The sequence below is a fragment of the Theropithecus gelada genome, chromosome 1, assembly GCF_003255815.1.
Source record: "Theropithecus gelada isolate Dixy chromosome 1, Tgel_1.0, whole genome shotgun sequence".
Taxonomy (NCBI): domain Eukaryota; kingdom Metazoa; phylum Chordata; class Mammalia; order Primates; family Cercopithecidae; genus Theropithecus; species Theropithecus gelada.
The window spans coordinates 192175444-192191400 of NC_037668.1; the positions used below are offsets into that span (position 1 = coordinate 192175444).

General features: G+C 41.6%; 1 protein-coding gene, 1 long non-coding RNA gene and 10 other non-coding genes across 16 annotated transcripts in view; 11 read left to right on the forward strand and 1 right to left on the reverse strand.

The window, feature by feature from the left end:
• The first annotated feature begins 29 nt into the window (after positions 1-29).
• Positions 30-4345, forward strand: LOC112610202. Of its 4 annotated transcripts, none has more exons than XR_003116288.1 (12): positions 30-64; positions 1001-1053; positions 1249-1284; positions 1476-1515; positions 1837-1866; positions 2155-2192; positions 2745-2771; positions 2961-3014; positions 3544-3573; positions 3740-3762; positions 3942-3989; positions 4166-4345. It is a non-coding gene; the product is annotated as an uncharacterized LOC112610202 (long non-coding RNA). The 4 variants fall into 4 exon arrangements; XR_003116287.1 differs by having other exon boundaries at positions 4170-4345; XR_003116291.1 differs by lacking the exon at positions 3740-3762.
• Positions 277-356, forward strand: LOC112616056. Its single transcript, XR_003117549.1, has one exon. It is a non-coding gene; the product is annotated as a small nucleolar RNA SNORD74 (small nucleolar RNA).
• LOC112616293 lies at positions 1106-1166 on the forward strand. The gene has a single exon (XR_003117609.1). It is a non-coding gene; the product is annotated as a small nucleolar RNA SNORD75 (small nucleolar RNA).
• Positions 1328-1409, forward strand: LOC112615861. The gene has a single exon (XR_003117489.1). It is a non-coding gene; the product is annotated as a small nucleolar RNA SNORD24 (small nucleolar RNA).
• Positions 1675-1742, forward strand: LOC112616233. Its single transcript, XR_003117597.1, has one exon. It is a non-coding gene; the product is annotated as a small nucleolar RNA SNORD77 (small nucleolar RNA).
• Positions 2020-2080, forward strand: LOC112616061. The gene has a single exon (XR_003117553.1). It is a non-coding gene; the product is annotated as a small nucleolar RNA SNORD44 (small nucleolar RNA).
• LOC112616240 lies at positions 2331-2396 on the forward strand. The gene has a single exon (XR_003117599.1). It is a non-coding gene; the product is annotated as a small nucleolar RNA SNORD78 (small nucleolar RNA).
• LOC112615916 lies at positions 2810-2892 on the forward strand. The gene has a single exon (XR_003117507.1). It is a non-coding gene; the product is annotated as a small nucleolar RNA SNORD79 (small nucleolar RNA).
• Positions 3340-3421, forward strand: LOC112616068. The gene has a single exon (XR_003117556.1). It is a non-coding gene; the product is annotated as a small nucleolar RNA snR60/Z15/Z230/Z193/J17 (small nucleolar RNA).
• Positions 3801-3877, forward strand: LOC112616038. Its single transcript, XR_003117544.1, has one exon. It is a non-coding gene; the product is annotated as a small nucleolar RNA SNORD47 (small nucleolar RNA).
• LOC112615896 lies at positions 4024-4100 on the forward strand. Its single transcript, XR_003117501.1, has one exon. It is a non-coding gene; the product is annotated as a small nucleolar RNA SNORD81 (small nucleolar RNA).
• A 6196-nt stretch (positions 4346-10541) lies between the features above and the next one.
• The window catches only part of DARS2 (aspartyl-tRNA synthetase 2, mitochondrial), a 34523-nt gene continuing 29107 nt past the window's right edge, over positions 10542-15957 (reverse strand). The window contains exons 14-18 of one of the 2 annotated variants that reach the window (XM_025404099.1): positions 15560-15778; positions 15225-15335; positions 12364-12439; positions 11369-11577; positions 10542-11333 (exon numbers count right to left, since the gene is read on the reverse strand). In XM_025404099.1, the coding sequence (XP_025259884.1) occupies positions 11390-11577; positions 12364-12439; positions 15225-15335; positions 15560-15778 (594 nt within the window). In that variant the 3' untranslated portion in view covers positions 10542-11333; positions 11369-11389. Of the gene's footprint in view, positions 11334-11355; positions 11578-12363; positions 12440-15224; positions 15336-15559; positions 15779-15957 lie in introns of both variants that reach the window. The other variant, XM_025404091.1, reaches the window with a different exon arrangement.

Consider the following 15957-nt stretch of genomic DNA (forward strand, 5'->3'; position numbering starts at 1 on the left):
ACTCTTATATGCGGGAGCCCAGGCACCATATTGTCTTTTCGAGGTGGGCGCCGACTGTTGTGAGGTATGTTTTATCTTTGCGAATGTTGCGGGTTTTGGGGCCCTCCATCCTTTGTCAGCTAAGGTCACCCTGAACTGATTGGGCCTTCTAAGCCAGTCGTGCGCCTTTGCAGGGCGTACAAGTTGAGGATGGTGGGGGATTGCACGTTTGGTGCATCCGTGACCTAAGCTGCGACTATGTTGTTCGGGTAGAACTACGGAGAAGCCTCGGCTCTCGTGCCCTGCCTGTGATGAAGCCTGTGTTGGTAGGGACATCTGAGAGTAATGATGAATGCCAACTCCTCTGATGGTGGCACATGCCGAGTCACCCTAGTAAGCTATTGTTAAGGGCCGTGACCCGAGCCTCCCATCAGCCGTCCGCCCTCAGGAAAGGCTGGCGGTGGGAGTCCACGTGCTTCTCTAAGTGCCTGCATTCCGAGATGCCGTCCACGTGCTTCTCTAAGTGCCTGCATTCCGCGCTGCCACCAATATTTCCATTAGTGTTTCTTTTTCCTTTTTTTTTTTTTTTTTTTTGAGACCGAGCCTCATTCTGTCACCCAGGCGGGAATGCAGTGGCGCCATCTCGGTTCATAGCAACCTCCGCGTCCTAGTTCAAGTAGTTCTGCCCCAGCCTCCCAAGTAACTGGGACTACAGGCGCGCGCCCCCAGGGTAGGCTTTTATATTTTTAGTAGGTCTCATCATGTTGGCCAGACTGGTCTTGAACTCCTGACTTGGAGTGATCCACCAGCCGTGGTCTCCCAAAGTGCTGGAATTACTAGGCGTGAGCCACTGCGCCTGGCCGTTAGTGGTTCTTAACTGCGGGTGCAGTGCTCCTTTGTAACATTAAGTGTATTCTTTACCTGTCGCTAGATAATGATATGTTACCTGCATCATTGATTTAAAAACACGACATAAAGAAGCGTGGAACAATGAATTAAAATCTGTACCCGATCTCTTTAGGTATGGTGCTGGGTGCAGATGCAATGTGGCTCTCGATAGCACCTTATGGACAGGTAAGAATCGGGGAAAGTACGGTGGGAAGAATGAAATCTAAGAGATGGTCTTAGCCTGTGATGCTTTTAAGAGTAGTGGACAGAAGGGATTTCTGAAATTCTATTCTGAGGCTTTAATATTAACAGCATTGATATTTAGCGTGACTGCAGTAAGGTTCATTCTCACTGTTCTGCTTGCATCTTTTTGTTTTCTAGTTGCCTCCCAAAGGAGGGATGACAATAGCTACTGAAGTAAGTTGAAAATTCCTTCAAAAAGATTTAAAGTCACTGGATGTGCCACAATGATGACAGTTTATTTGCTACTCTTGACTGCTAGAATGATGAGGAGCTTAACCACCATTATCTTAACTGAGGCACCCAAAATGGTGATTTGGGGAACATAGAGAGTACACCTAAGTTCACATGAAGTTGTTTCTTCCCAGGTCCTAAAGAGCAAGCCTAACTCAAGCCATTGGCATACAGGTGAGAAACCTCTATATTGTACTTCTCACTTTTTGAGGGATTAGAAAATAGCCAAATGAACGATTTTATATATATTAGTGTTTTTCTCCCCACTTTTCAAATGAGAGTTTTGCTCTCATATTGATACTAAATTTAATACTGAGGAAAACGTGAAACCAGATACTATGATGGTTGCATAGTTCAGCAGATTGAATCATGAAGAAATGTACTTTGTGTCTGATGTGTCTGGGGTGGTTGCGGTTTGCTGTTACTAGTTAAGCAGTGTACCACCAATCTACCATTAAAATATTATTTACTGACAATTTTGTATTAAAATTACAGGCATTAGACAGAAAACTAGAAGTTGAAATGGTAAGTAAAATTATATCCAAGTAAACAGGTAACTGGGCAAACTGCCTACGGCACAAATGGCTTTTTAGAGTTACTTCCTACCAGTGCTAAATGCATTAAATAAATGGCGGGTTCTTGTCCTGTTAATGATTATAAAAAAGTTTGTAAATGCAGCCTAGATGATGATAAGCAAATACTGACTGAACATGAAGGTCTTAATTAGCTCTAACTGATTAAAGGCATTTGTTAGTTTTGGCAGGTGGGGGGAAATTCATCTGTGGCTATTCTAAGACCACTCTTAATTTTTAGGTGGAGTCCAACTTGTCTGGACCAGCTTTATGTTTCTGGTAAGTATTAATGAAAATGCTGATAGTGATATGCTTACTGCTGAGCTAATGGTTTAAGGCTTGGCTGATGAATACTGTTTTCCTTGAACATGTTTGGAACAGTGTGTATTTTCCTTGAGCATGTTTGGAACGGGGTTTGTGTAATGATGTTGATCAAATGTCTGACCTGAAATGAGCGTGTAGACAGAAGGTAACACTGAAGAACCCTGTGACAGACAACTTTGAAAAGAATTTAATGATGTTTAGCATTTTAATAGAAGGCCTCATTTGTATTCCACCTCCTGGTAACATTTTTATCCGTGGATGGCTTGCTTGGGTAAGGACATGAAGATAGTTCCTCTAGCTTGTTTGTTTCTGAAATGTGGTCTTACTAATTGATGACTGTTACAGAGTCGTTTTGTTAGAAAATTTTGAAAAGTAGGCAGTATGAAAGTACTTTAAAGCAGTTATTTAAAAGCATTAGATAAGATATTTGAAAGTAAATATTTGAATATTGTTTACTTTGAAAAGTAAATGATATTCAGTGTAGGAAATGGTGTGAAACTTTTTCAGGTGCCGATGTTTGGAGACCTTTTAAAGGTATGTTTTATTGATGTTAACATGTTTATTGAGTGAGCTACTGTTAGTGATGATTTTAAAATTAAAGCAGATGGGAATCTCTCTGAAAGAAAATGGAGATTAATCTTAAACTGAAACAGTAGTTGGGAAATCTTTTAGAAATCCACCTATTACTTCTACCTGTTGGTAAAGGAGATTAAATTTCTGCAGGTATGGAGAGTCGACTTGACTACACCGTGTGGAGCAAGTTTTAAAGAAGCAAAGGTATAGCAGTCCCAAGTTGTTGTTTTTTTTTTTAATTGAGGCCAGAGTCTAGCTCTTGCCCGGAATGGAGTGCAGTGGCACTATCAGCTCACTGCAACCTCTGCCTCCCGGGTTCTAGGGATTCTCCTGCCTCATCCTCCTGAGTAGCTGGGATTACAGCCATGTGCCACCACGCCTGGCTAATTTTTGTACCGCCATGTTGTTCAGGCTGGTCTCCAACCCTTCACCTCAAGTGATCTGTGCGCATTGACCTCCCAAAGTGCTGGGATTACAGGCATGAGCCACCGGGTCCCACCTCAAGTCTAGTTTTTAAAGTGTTGTAAAGCCGATACAATGATGATAACATAGTTCAGCAGACTAACGCTGATGAGCAATATTAAGTCTTTCGCTCCTATCTGATGTATCTGGCTGTAACATTCTAGTTTATGCCCTGAAAAGGGGAATATAGTCATTCTACAGTGTTTGGAGATTTTGGGTTACCCTTAATTGTATGCAAGTTGTCTTACTGTGTATTGTCCCTTAATTTCAGGACTCAGAATTCATGCTTGAAGAATTGCAGGTTAGTTTAAACTTTTAAGGAAATTTTTAAGGTGGCAAAAGGTTTTAGTGGCATATACACCTTAATCTGTAGATGGGAGTGATTAGCTGTTTGAAAGTTGAAATGTGACTGAAAAGGAAATTGAGTAGGGAAATTTTAAATGGGATTATTTTTCATCTTCAAACAGGCAGACCTGTTATCCTAAACTAGGTGAGTCAGCTTTTGGTACATGTGATAATTTTCAACGTAACCAATGATGTAATGATTCTGCCAAATGAAATATAATGATATCACTATAAAACCGTTCCATTTTGATTCTGAGGTTACTCTACTAACAAGCATCACACGTTTGTTTTTTGCCATGATTAATATGTTGTCTTTGCTTTCAGGGTTTTTAATGACCACAGCAAGCAAGCATGTAGCTTACCACTTGAAAGGTGAGGATTGGAAATATCGGAACTATTATAATTGCAGAATACATGATGACCTCAGTCCAGCTTGAACTCTCTCACTGATTACCTGATGACAATAAAAGATCTGATATTCTGCATTCCCATGTAGCATTTTAATTGAAGTCTGGAAATGTGGCTAAAAGTCTGTCTTATTTTTTGAGACAGGGTCTTGCCTCACCCAAGCTGGAGTGCAGTGGCCCTTTGAGGCTTACTACAGCCTCAGACTTCTGGGCTCAAGTGATCCTCAGCCTCCCAATGGTCTTTGTAGACAGCCTGATGGAGTCTCATGGCACAAGAAGATTAAAGCAGTGTCTCCAATTTTAATAAATTTTTGCAATCCATTTGGAGTGTATAGTATTTACTTTAAAAAGCACAGTGCTTTTCATCTGTTCATTCGTTGTAAGCATAAATCACATTCAAAGGCTATTATAACTCCATGGCATTTAACACTGCAGCCAGTTAAAATTTTATGGGTGTGGGGAAAAGAGATCAGACTGTTACTGTGTCTATGTAGAAAGAAGTGGACAGAGACTCCATTTTGTTTTGTTCTAAGAAAAATTCTTCTGCCTTGAGATGCTGTTAATCTGTAACCGTACCCCCAACCCTGTCCTTGCGGAGACTTGCTGTGTCAACTCAAGGTTTAATGGATTTGGGGCTGTGCAGGATGTGCTTTGTGAAACAAGTGCCTGAAGGCAGTATGCTTGCTACAGTCATCACCATACTCTAATCTCAAGTACCCAGGGACACAAACACTGCAGAAGGCCGCAGGGACCTCTGCCTAGGCAAGCTAGGTATTGTCCAAGGTTTCTCCCCATGTGATAGTCTGAAATATGGCCTCATTAGGAAGGGAAAGACCTGATCATCCCCCAGCCCGACACCTATAAAAGGTCTGTGCCTGTGCTGAGGAGGATTAGTGAAAGGAAGGCAGGCCTCTGTCTCCTGCCCGTCCCTGGGCAATGGAATGTAAAACCCAATCGTATATTGTAAACCACCTGGAGGTGGGACGTGCTAGCAGCAATGCTGCTCTTTATGCACTGAAAATGTTTATGGAGATGTTTGTATATATGCACATCAAAGCACAGCACTTTTCCTTACTCATGACACAGATCTTTATTCATACGTCTTGCTGATCTCCCTACTATGACCCTATTGTCCTGCCACTTCCCGCTCTCTGAGATGGTAAAGATAATGATCAATAAATACTGAGGGGTCCCCGCGGGTCCTCCATATGCTGAGCGCTGGTCCCCTAGGCCCACTTTTCTTTATACTTTGTCTCTGTGCCTCTCTTCTCAAGTCTCTTGTTCCACCTGATGAGAAATGCCCACGGGTGTGGAGGGGCAGGCCACCCCTTCATATGGGTATTTTACAAGGTGTCTTACGCGTTAAAGTGCAGTATTTCCTAATTCCCCATATGAGCAAATTGTCAGGTTTCATAGGCCTCTGCTAATTGGTTTTCAGCTTAAAGTATTGATGGAGCTACTTTTGAGAAAGTCATGGTGAGTCTGAGGCTGGGAAAATAAGCTATAGAAATGCCCAACTAGTGATAGGAATTAATGGAATTGGGAAAATCTACAATCCATAGCCATGGTGATAGGTTTTTGGCAAGCAAGTGTTTAGGGATGCCAAAAGTGGGTATAAGGGGCACAACTGGTGTTTAAAGCAATCTGCCTCAGGGAAATGTAGGACCAAGGGGCCAAAATTCCAAGGTGGGTGGATTTTTGAGTGTCAGTACAGCTGTGCTTATAATGATGTTAGCAGTAATGGTTTTACAAATCTGAGTTTCTGGACTAAAGCGCTTTAGTCCCATTAATGATAATAAAACTTGTTTCCACTTACCCTCTGAATTCCTTTTTTTTGAGACTGAATCCCTGTTGTCCAGGCTGGAGTGCAATGGCGTGATCTCAACCACTGCTCACTGCAACCTCCACGTCCTTGGGTTCAAGCGATTCTCCTCAGCCTCTGCCATTGCAACAGGCTCATTTTGGTATTTTTAGTAGAGACGAAACCCCGTCCTCCCAAAGTGCTGGGATTGCAGGCCTGAGCCAGTGTGCCTGGCCTCTTCTGGCTTTTTATACTTGGTATTTTCTTCAGGACTCTCCCCATTGTGGTCATTTCACAATCTCATTGAAATGTCAGCTTATGCACTAAATGCATATAATTTTTGTAGATGGGGAATACATGTAAATTTTGTCTAAGAAAAAAGGCCTCCCCCTTCCCCAAATAAACATTCTTTCATTTCCTGGGGCCCACCCAAATGTTTCACACAGGTTGTAAAAAATCTAACACCTGGCTGGGTGCTGAGGTGAGCGGATCACCTGAGGTCAGGATTTCAGGACCAACCTGGCCAACATGGTGAAACCCCATCTCTACTAAAAAAAATTACAAAAATCTAGCCGGGTGTAGTGGTGGCCTCCTGTAATCCCAGCTACTCCGGAGGCTGAGGTTGCAGTGACCTGAGATCGTGTCACTGCACTCCAGCCTGGGTGACAGGGTAAGACTCCATCTCAAAAAAGAAAATAAAAAGGCTGGGCGTGGTGGCTTATGCCTATAATCCCAGCACTTTGGGAGGCCGAGGCGGGTGGATCACATGGTCAGGAGTTTGAGACCAGCCTGACCAACATGGTGAAAGCCCCATCTCTACTAAAAATACAAAAATTAGCCAGGTGTGGTGGTGTGCACCTGTGATCCCAGCTACTCGGGAGGCTGAGGCAGGAGAATCGCTTGAACCTGGGAGGTGGAGGTTGCGGTGAGCTGAGATCATGCCACTGCTCCAGCCTAGGTGACAGAGCAAGACTGTCTCAAAAAAAAAAAAAAACAAAAAAAAAACAAAAAACTAGCACCACCTACCACAAATGGTTACCCTTTACTCTTCATGCGACCACCATTATCTGTGTTTTTTTCTTATTTCCCCCACAAGAATGTAAGCGCTTCAAGTTTATTCCTTAATGTTGAAAAAAATGAATGAAACTGCAAATGTGGTAGATCAGTTTTTGGGGAGGTACCAAAGACTGAAATTGGTAAAATACCTTGATTTAGAAGTGAAAAACGATGTTACATTTCAAAGTATCTTTTCACCAGGTGTGATGGCTCAGGCTTCGATACTAGCCTGGCCAACATGGCAAAACCCAGTCTCTACTGGAAAAAAACGAAAATTAGCCGGGTGTGGTGGTGTGGGCCTGTAGTCCCAGCTACTCTGAACCCTGGAGGTGGAGGTTGCAGTGAACCAAGATCGTGCCACCTCACTCCAGCCTGGGCCTCCTAGGCTCAAGTGATTCTCGTGCCTCAGCTACCTGAGTAGCTGGGATGACAGGTATGTGCCACCACACCTAGCTTTTTTTTTTTTTTTTTTTTTTTGTATTTTTAGTAGAGATGGGGTTTCACCACTTCAGCCAGGCTCGTCTTGAACTCCTGGCCTCAAGTGATCCAACCACCCCACCATCCCAAAGTGCTGGGGTTACAGGTATGAGCCATTGCGTCCAGCCAAGTTCTATTTTTGTTCCCTCTTTTTTTTTTTTGAGATGGAGTTTTGCTCTTGTTGCCCAGGCTGAAATGTAGTGGCACAATCTTGGCTCACTGCAACCTCTGCCACCCAGGTTCAAGCGATTCTCCTGTCTCAGCCTCCCGAGTAGCTGGGGATTACAGGCGTGCGCCACCATGCCTGGTTATTTTTATATTTTTAGTAGAGAGGGGGTTTCACCATGTTGGCCAGGCTGGTCTCGAACTCCTGACCTTGTGATCTGCCCACCTAGCCTCCCAAAGTGCTGGGATTACAGGCGTGAGCCACCACATCCAGACTCTTGTTCTCCCTTTTATATATAAGTGTGATTTTCTGAATCAGAAAACTTTGACAGGCATATTAAAGGATTTAAGTTGTATGTAGTGGCTCACGCCTGTAATCCCAGCGCTTTGGGAAACCAAGGCGGGGGGGATTGCTTGAGTCCAGGAGTTCAAGACCGGCCTGGGCAACATAATGAAACTCTGTCTCTACAATTAAAAAAAAAAAAAAAAAAGTGAGCCGGGCATGATGGTGCATGCCTGTAGTCCCAGCCACTCATGAGACTGAGGTGAGACGATTGCTTGAGCCCAGGAGGTTGAGGCTGCAGTGAGCTGTGTTCACACCACTGGACTCCAGCCTGAGTGACAGGGTGAGATGTCTCAAATAAAATACAATATTTAAAAATTGGATTACCTTATTCAGCAGTTGTTTAGCAGTTTTGGAATTTTAGTTGTTAGTAGACCTTGAGTACACGTTATTTTGATATGCTGTGTGACAAAATGGGAAGTATGCATGAAGCACGTCTGCCACAAAGTATGGATTTCTAGATATTTTTTCCCCTAGAAAAAGTAGTTACAATTGTTTGAGATACAAGCTGAACTAGCTGCTTTTTTCACAGAACATTTTTAGTTGAAAAAAATCTGACAAATTACTCATATTTTAGGGGTAATTTTGGCAGAGACTTGCTCAAAAAATAACAAGTAAGCTTGGAAAAAACTGATGGTATTTGTTGCCAATGATAAAACTCAAGCTTCCAAATGAAACTTAAAATTTTGGAAGGCTTGTATACACCTCTGTGCCCTTATAGCTTCCTCAGACTTAAAAGATTTTTGTAATGAGATTGATGATAATATTAATTAATGGTATTTTATTTTAGACATTGTATATCCAAATGTGTCAACATTTGGAAGATTTGCATAACTCAGTGAACCAATTATTTTCCAAATGATCAATGACTGGACTGGTGTTACAAATATCATCACACATAGGTAAAAATTATATTTAAATATAAGGTACACCAATGGGCTTTAGAAAAGCTTATCAATATGATTTCAGAATCCACATTGCAACTAACCTTTAAGGAACTCTACTACTTGTCATATTTTGGTGTGGTATCAAAGAGAATATCCATAATTATCAGAGAAAGCTATTAAAATACTCCTCCCTTTTCCAACTTTATATTTGAGTGGGGCGAGATTTTCTTCATATACTTCAACCAAAACAGCATATAACAGATGGGATACAGAAGCAGATATCAGAATCTAGTGTCTTCTATTAAGCCAGAAAAAAAAATTTGCAGAAATACAAAACAACGTTACTCTTCTATTTTTTTTTTTTTTTGAAAATACTTATTTTTAAAACAAAAACATGGCTGAGTATGGTGGCTCACGCCTTTGTAATCCTAGCACTTTGGGAGGCTGAGGCAGGCAGATCACCTGAGGCCAGGAGCTTGAGACCAGCCTGGCCAACATGGCAAAACCCCATCTTTACTAAAAATACAAAAATTAGCCAGGCGTGGTGGTGGCCACCTGTGGTCCCAACTACTCAGGAGGCTGAGGCAGGAAAACTGCCTGAACCTGGGAGGTGGAGGTTGAAGTGAGCCGAGATCGCAACACCGCACTCCAGCCTGGGGAACAGAGTGAGACTCTGTCTCAAAATAAAATAAAAACTTGCTATTTGTGTTAACATGTAATGGGTTATTTTAAAATGAATTAAACTTTTAAAAATCATTAAATCAATAATAAACTAATTAAATAGGCTGAGGCAGAAGAATCACTTGAACCCGGGAGGCGGAGGTTGCAGTGAGCCAAGATGGCGCCACTGCACTCTAACCTGGGCAACAGAGTGAGACTCCGTCTCAAAAAAAAAGAAAAAAGTTATAAATCAAAATAATTTCAAGGCAGAAGTGAAGACTGAGTAGAAGAGAACAATTTCAAAATCACTGATCAAGACCTTGTTCTCATTTTATGTATTTTTTTGAAATGGAGTCTTATTCTGTCGCCAGCCTGGAGTGCAGTGGCGTGACCTTGGCTCACTGCAACCTCTGCCTCCTGGGTTCAAATGAGTCTCCTGCCTCAGCCTCCTGAGTAGCTGGGACTACAGGCATGCGCCACCATGCCTGGCTAATTTTTGTATTTTTAGTAGAGATGGGTTTCACCATGTTGGCCAGGATAGTCTCAATCTCTTGACCTTGTGATCCATGCGCCTCAGTCTCCCAAAGTGCTGGGATTACAGGCATGAGCCACTGCACTCAGCCTCATTTTATAATTATTATTAAAACTTTTACGTGTATGATTAGAACTTAAAATCACAATGAGTTTTGGTGTTCACTTTTTTGCACATTTGAGGTTAATCTAAGGTGGATTAGAATTTTCAATTACTTATAATTGAGAGAAAATAGTGTTCAGTGATTAATAATATCTTTGTTATCTTTTTTTTTGAGATGGAGTCTTGCTCTGTCACCCAGGCTGGAGTGCAATGGCACCATCTTGGCTCATTGCAACCTCCATCTCCCAGGTTCAAACAAACCTCACGCCTCAGCCTCCCGAGTAGCTGGGATTACAGGCATGCGCCACCATGCCCCACTAATTTTTGTGTTTTTAGTAGAGACAGGGTTTCACTATGTTGGCCAGGCTGGTATTGAACTCCTGACCTCAAGTGATCCACCCACCTCGGTCTCCCAAAGTGCTGGGATTACAGGTGTGAGCCACCACTCCCGGCCAATAATATCTTTAAAACTAAAAATGTAAACAGAAAATTGGTAAGTAAAATGACTTTTACTATTGATGTCAGTTTTGTTTAATCTGAAACTAAATATATAGGGATATATCTACCTATTTATGGATGGATAAGATCATCTCACATTTCTGGAATGCTTTATAGTTTTTCAGAGTACTTTTATTCACTTATCTTCCATATATGTTATCTCTTCTGATTCCAGCAATAAAAGCCCTGTGAGGTAGCCAGGGCAAGTATGTATTTTACACATTAGCAGGAAGAGAGGCTAAGAGAGGTTTATGTAACTTGCTCAGGCTGAAAAAAAATTTGTGACTCTCATTTCAGTGATGTTTTCTGCATTATTATAAAATATGCTACTCATTACATTATGTTGATGGTTGAAATGTCATTATAAAGCTTAATTTATATGATTCTCTTGATAAGGATTATGAAGCAAACTATCAACTCACTAGTTTACAGGGGCAAGCATTTTCCCACATTTCACACATGATCTGATTACCTCTGTCGTAAGTGAATAATCTACTATCTGGGTATGAAAAACATGATTTGAAAACACTAAACCACTATATTATTCCAACAAAGAACCATCTTTCACACCTAAGTAAAAAGGAACTTCAAAAAAAAGTCCTAACCAAAAAAAAATCCGAATGATGCATGAGATCGAGTCAAAATTGGGTATCTTCTGTTTCTTCATTGTGGCGAAGAATGTTGCCTGGATTCCTTCCATCTAAAGACTTGATTGTCAGACCTGTGGCAGAACTCTAGATCTGATTTTAGCCTTGGGGAAGCAAAGAGGACAAAACCTAAAAGCTCAACTTCCTGCGTGGTATACAAAACCTAAAAGCTCAACTTTTTGGATGGTATGCATGACTCAATGAGCTCTTTCTGCTTTGGAGTCTGTTGGCCAGGAGACTCGGATATGATAGGGCTTCAGTTCCTCAGAAGGGATAGAATCTGGGGCATTACTCATGAGGTCATGTCCCCGAAAGGACTTTGGGAAGGCTATGACATCTCTGATGCTTGGAGATCCAGTGACAAGGCATATCAGTCTGTCTAACCCTGTAAGTAAAATACAAAGATAACAGATGAGAAATGTAATCTAATGTTGGAAATAACTTAGTTTTCTGTAAAAGTTGTAGAGAACTTTTAAATAAGAATATTTAACAAACTGTAGTCAACCATAGTTCCCTACCTTTTTAGAGACCTTTTGTTTGTTTGAGAGGTTCTTTTCTATCTCATTCTGGAAAAGTATTCAGGACAAATGTTCACATGCTACTTGGATTGTCACAGCGATTAGCGTTCCTAGCAAAGGCCCTAAAGGTTCCTAACTAAGGGCCCTAAAACAGATTCAACAATATATTTGGTGCTTGGCAGGGAACTCCATAAACACAGAAGGAAGTCCCTATTGTTGGGGCCTACAATCTAGGTGAGCTTTCTAGAATTTCTTACTCTTCCTTGCTTTGACAAAACAAGCAAAGTGAGTAACCGTGGCAATCAGAAGGACACTGGCATATTCCTGTTTTCATACAAGCTGAACATTATGGAGCAGTGCTTTCCAGACTCGAATGAGTGCGTCTGTGAGGCCATGGGATTTGAACAATATTGACTTAAGATCTGCAGTTTTAAGCTATTAATGATCTTTCAAATGCAAATTATCACTTAAATTATATCTTTATAACTGTTAAGATATATTTTAAAAATATATTACTGAACTTTCAACAGAAACTTACATTCTCATAGAACTCTTGGACTCATCCCTCCACCTCTACCAACACAAACTGAGAACCTGAATTTGAGACAGTGCAATGGAATTCAGTTTAGCTTATAAGAGGAAAAGTTGTTTACCTAAGGCAATTCCTCCATGAGGGGGTGCCCCATAATCTAAAGCCTGGAGCAGATGGGAGAGCATTTTCACATCCTCCTGAAAGTCAGAAGATAATTCAGTGTAAATATATTTTGAAGGTCCACTAAGTGCCACCATCTAGGCTTAGATGATAAAGGGGAAACAAAGTTGAGTTTTAAAACACCTAAACCTGACTTAACCAGTAATAAAAACTTACTGGAAAAGTGTAAAGAAAAAAATTACCTTAAGTGATTTACAGGTTAGCAAGGGAAAAAGACAAGTCATAGATGATTATAACATGTACAAAAATGCCTGGTGTTCAGTAAATGCAGCTTTTACTGTATTCACAATGCGAACAGAGTGAGACCAAACGAGGACGTGGAGATGAAAAGCAGGAAACTCTCCTGTCACAGAGACCAAGGGAAGAGAGCATTACTAAGTGGGCAACATTGTGAAATGCTGCTGGGAGGAAGGAGAGCTTAAGGGCCAAGAACAGGACACTGGATTTGGTGATTTTGTGAGTAACTTTTGTGGGGCAGTATGTGTAGAAATGTTGAAAGTGTGTTTGGAAATGGTTCTCCAACCAGGCTACAAATCAGGATCAAGTGGGAAGCTTCAAACAAACAGAGGCCAAAGCCTCATGCTTAGAACTTTTTTATTCAGTTGGTCTGATGTGTAGCCAAGGCACCAGTGGTTTTTTTTAATGCTTTCCAGGTGATTTGATTGTAAGGCGCAGCAGGGTTGAGAACCACTGTTTAGGGAAGCAACAGAAGTAATGTATTCTAGGCCAGGTGCAGTGGCTCACACCTGCAATCTCAGCACTTTGGGAGGCCGATACAGGCAGATCACCTGAGATTGGGGGTTCAAGACTAGCCTGGCCAACATGCAAAACCCTGTCTCTACTAAAAATACCAAAAAAAAAAAAAAAAAAAAGGCTGGGCATGATGGTGTGTGCTTGTAGTCCCAGCCACTCGGGAGGCTAAGGCAGGAGAATCACTTGAACCTGGGAGGCGGAGGTTGCAGTGAATCAAGATCATGCCACTGCACTCCAGTCTGGGTGACAAAGTGAGACCGTCTCAAAAAAAAAAAAGCAATCTTACTGACTCTTGAAAAGTTTGACAATGAGAGGAATGAAAAAGATAGGCTGAAAACTGCTGACTGGAAGCTGGGCTGGGCAGGAGGAACGCTTGATCCCAGGAGTTTGAGGCTGCACTGAGTTATGATCATGCCATTGCACTCTAGCCTGGGTGACAGAGTGAGACTCCATCTTTTTAAAAACAAACACACACACAAAACCCAACGGGTGATTGGAGGCTTTGACTTGGCAGGAGAAAAGTTAACAGATTTCGGCTGGGTGAGGTGGCTCACACCTGTAATCCCAGCACTTTGGGAGGCCAAGGCGGGTGGATCTCTTGAGGTCAGGAGTTCGAGACCAGCCTGGCCAACATAGTGAAACCCCGTCTCTACTAAAAATACAAAATAGCCGGGCACGGTAGTGTGCACCTGTAATCTCAGCTACTCAGGAGGCTGAAGCAGAAGAATCGCTTGAACCCAGGAGGCGGAGGTTGCAGTGAGCCAAGATTGCGCCACTGCACTCCAGCCTGGGCGACAGAGCAAGACTCTGTCTCAAAAAAAAAAAAAAAAAAAAAGTAACAGATTTCACAATGCACATCAACTTTAAGGACACTGAAGGCTTAAAGCTAAAGGAGTCATCTCATGGTCTGAGTTCCCCAATCCTGCTCTTACATGTGAAGTTCTATCCTACCTCACACTTGTCAGTTAATCCCACAAAATGATCTTTCAGGACCAGACTCTCTCAGACCTTTCCCTTTCTGAAACCTACCCAAGCCTTCTACAGCATCACCAACAAACTTCAAATTCTTAGGTCTTCCCCTGTACAGACTCTTCTTTTTCTTTTAAAAATCCTGATTACTCCATTATCACTAAAATATATCCCTGCCTTAAATATAGCTAAAGTAGTATCTAATTAAGTGATATAAAATCTTTTCAAACGTCTCTTTCTCTAACATTATCAACATTTTTAGTTACTTCAGACTGCATGGTTTTCATTTGATTTGATTTTTATTTTTTTTAAGCTGCATGGTTTTTTTAAAGCAGGGTAGTGGTTAGGAGCATGGGCTTAAGAGCCACCCCGCCTGGATTCAAATCCTGACTCTGCTTACTTTTGTACAGTCGCTTTGGCAAGTTAAGTAAATTGCCTCAGTAAATCTCATCTTTAGAGTGAGCAGAAGAAGGATATTTATGTGTTCTATTATAATAAGGGTATTTAATATGCACTATTAATTAGTACTTAAATAGTGCTGTTTAATAGTGCTATGTGCCAGATACTATTTAAGCATTTAATATTATTACTTACTTTTAATATTATTTACTTTTCCAAGTCCTACATTTACGGTAGAGAGAGCTGATGCTTTTTGTATCTTGTGAATCCTCCATTCATAACAAATGTTTAATAAAATAGGCCGATTTAAGTCAGATGCAGTGGTTCATGCCTATAATCCCAGCACTTTGGGAGGCCGAGCTAGGAGGACTGCTTGAGGGCAGGAGTTTGAGAGCAGTGTGAGCAACATAGGGAAAACTTACCTCTTCAAAAAATTAAAAAAATCAGCCAGGCATGGTGGCATGTGCCTGTAGTCACAGCTACTTGGGAGGCTGAGGTGGGAGGATGGCTTAAGCGCAGGAGATTGAGATTGCAGTGAGCTATGAATGCACCAGTGGACACCTGCCTGGGTGACAGAATGTCTCAAAAACAAAAACAAACAAGCAAACAACAACAACAATTCAAAACTGAAAAATATTCTGGTAAAAAAAGAAGCCCAGGACAGCAGATGATGTTTGTTACCTTTAGTAAAGTTGCCAGGATATAACGCTGTAGCTCTGCATTGTGAATTCGAATCGAACCACCTCCTATTTCATTGCCATTTAAAACCAAGTCATAGTGTTGGCTACGGGCCTAGAAGATTCACAGAGACTTTATGTTAGAGAAAATGTCTGGTTTTTTGTTGTACAGGTTAAAGACCCTGTAGATTCTTAAAGACAATGTATTAACTACTAACTCAACTCCACAATTTCTTCTGGGGCTTCCAAAACTAGGTCCTATCTTTCATCAGACCTTGAAGACTGAAGATCTTTGCCTTTATATACACATTTCCTTTTAATTTGGAAGTATAGATATACCTTTTTGGGCTCAGTGTACAGGAGGTGTATGTCACTGGGGTGGGGAGCAGTAAATGGGTGGTGGGCCGATTCCAGCTCTCTGGGATTTTCCTCCTTGGGGAGGAAGAGTGGGAAATCTACCACCCAAAGAAAAGAGAACAGAGTGGGGTCACGGAGCACCATTCCTCTTGTTTCTAGAAGGTCAGCACATTCCAGTCGTAATTTTCCCAACAAAGAGCACTGCAAACAGAAGACATAAACATTGAGTTAACTTCTTTACAGAGCAGGCAGGAAAAGACACAGCCTGGATTCTGAAGCCAGGCCATTCTCTAGGAAAGGATTAGCCAATTAACAGGATGCCCTTTGCCTCTCAGGACACAATGATCTGAGGATGAGTCTGATTGCAACAAGGTTGAGAA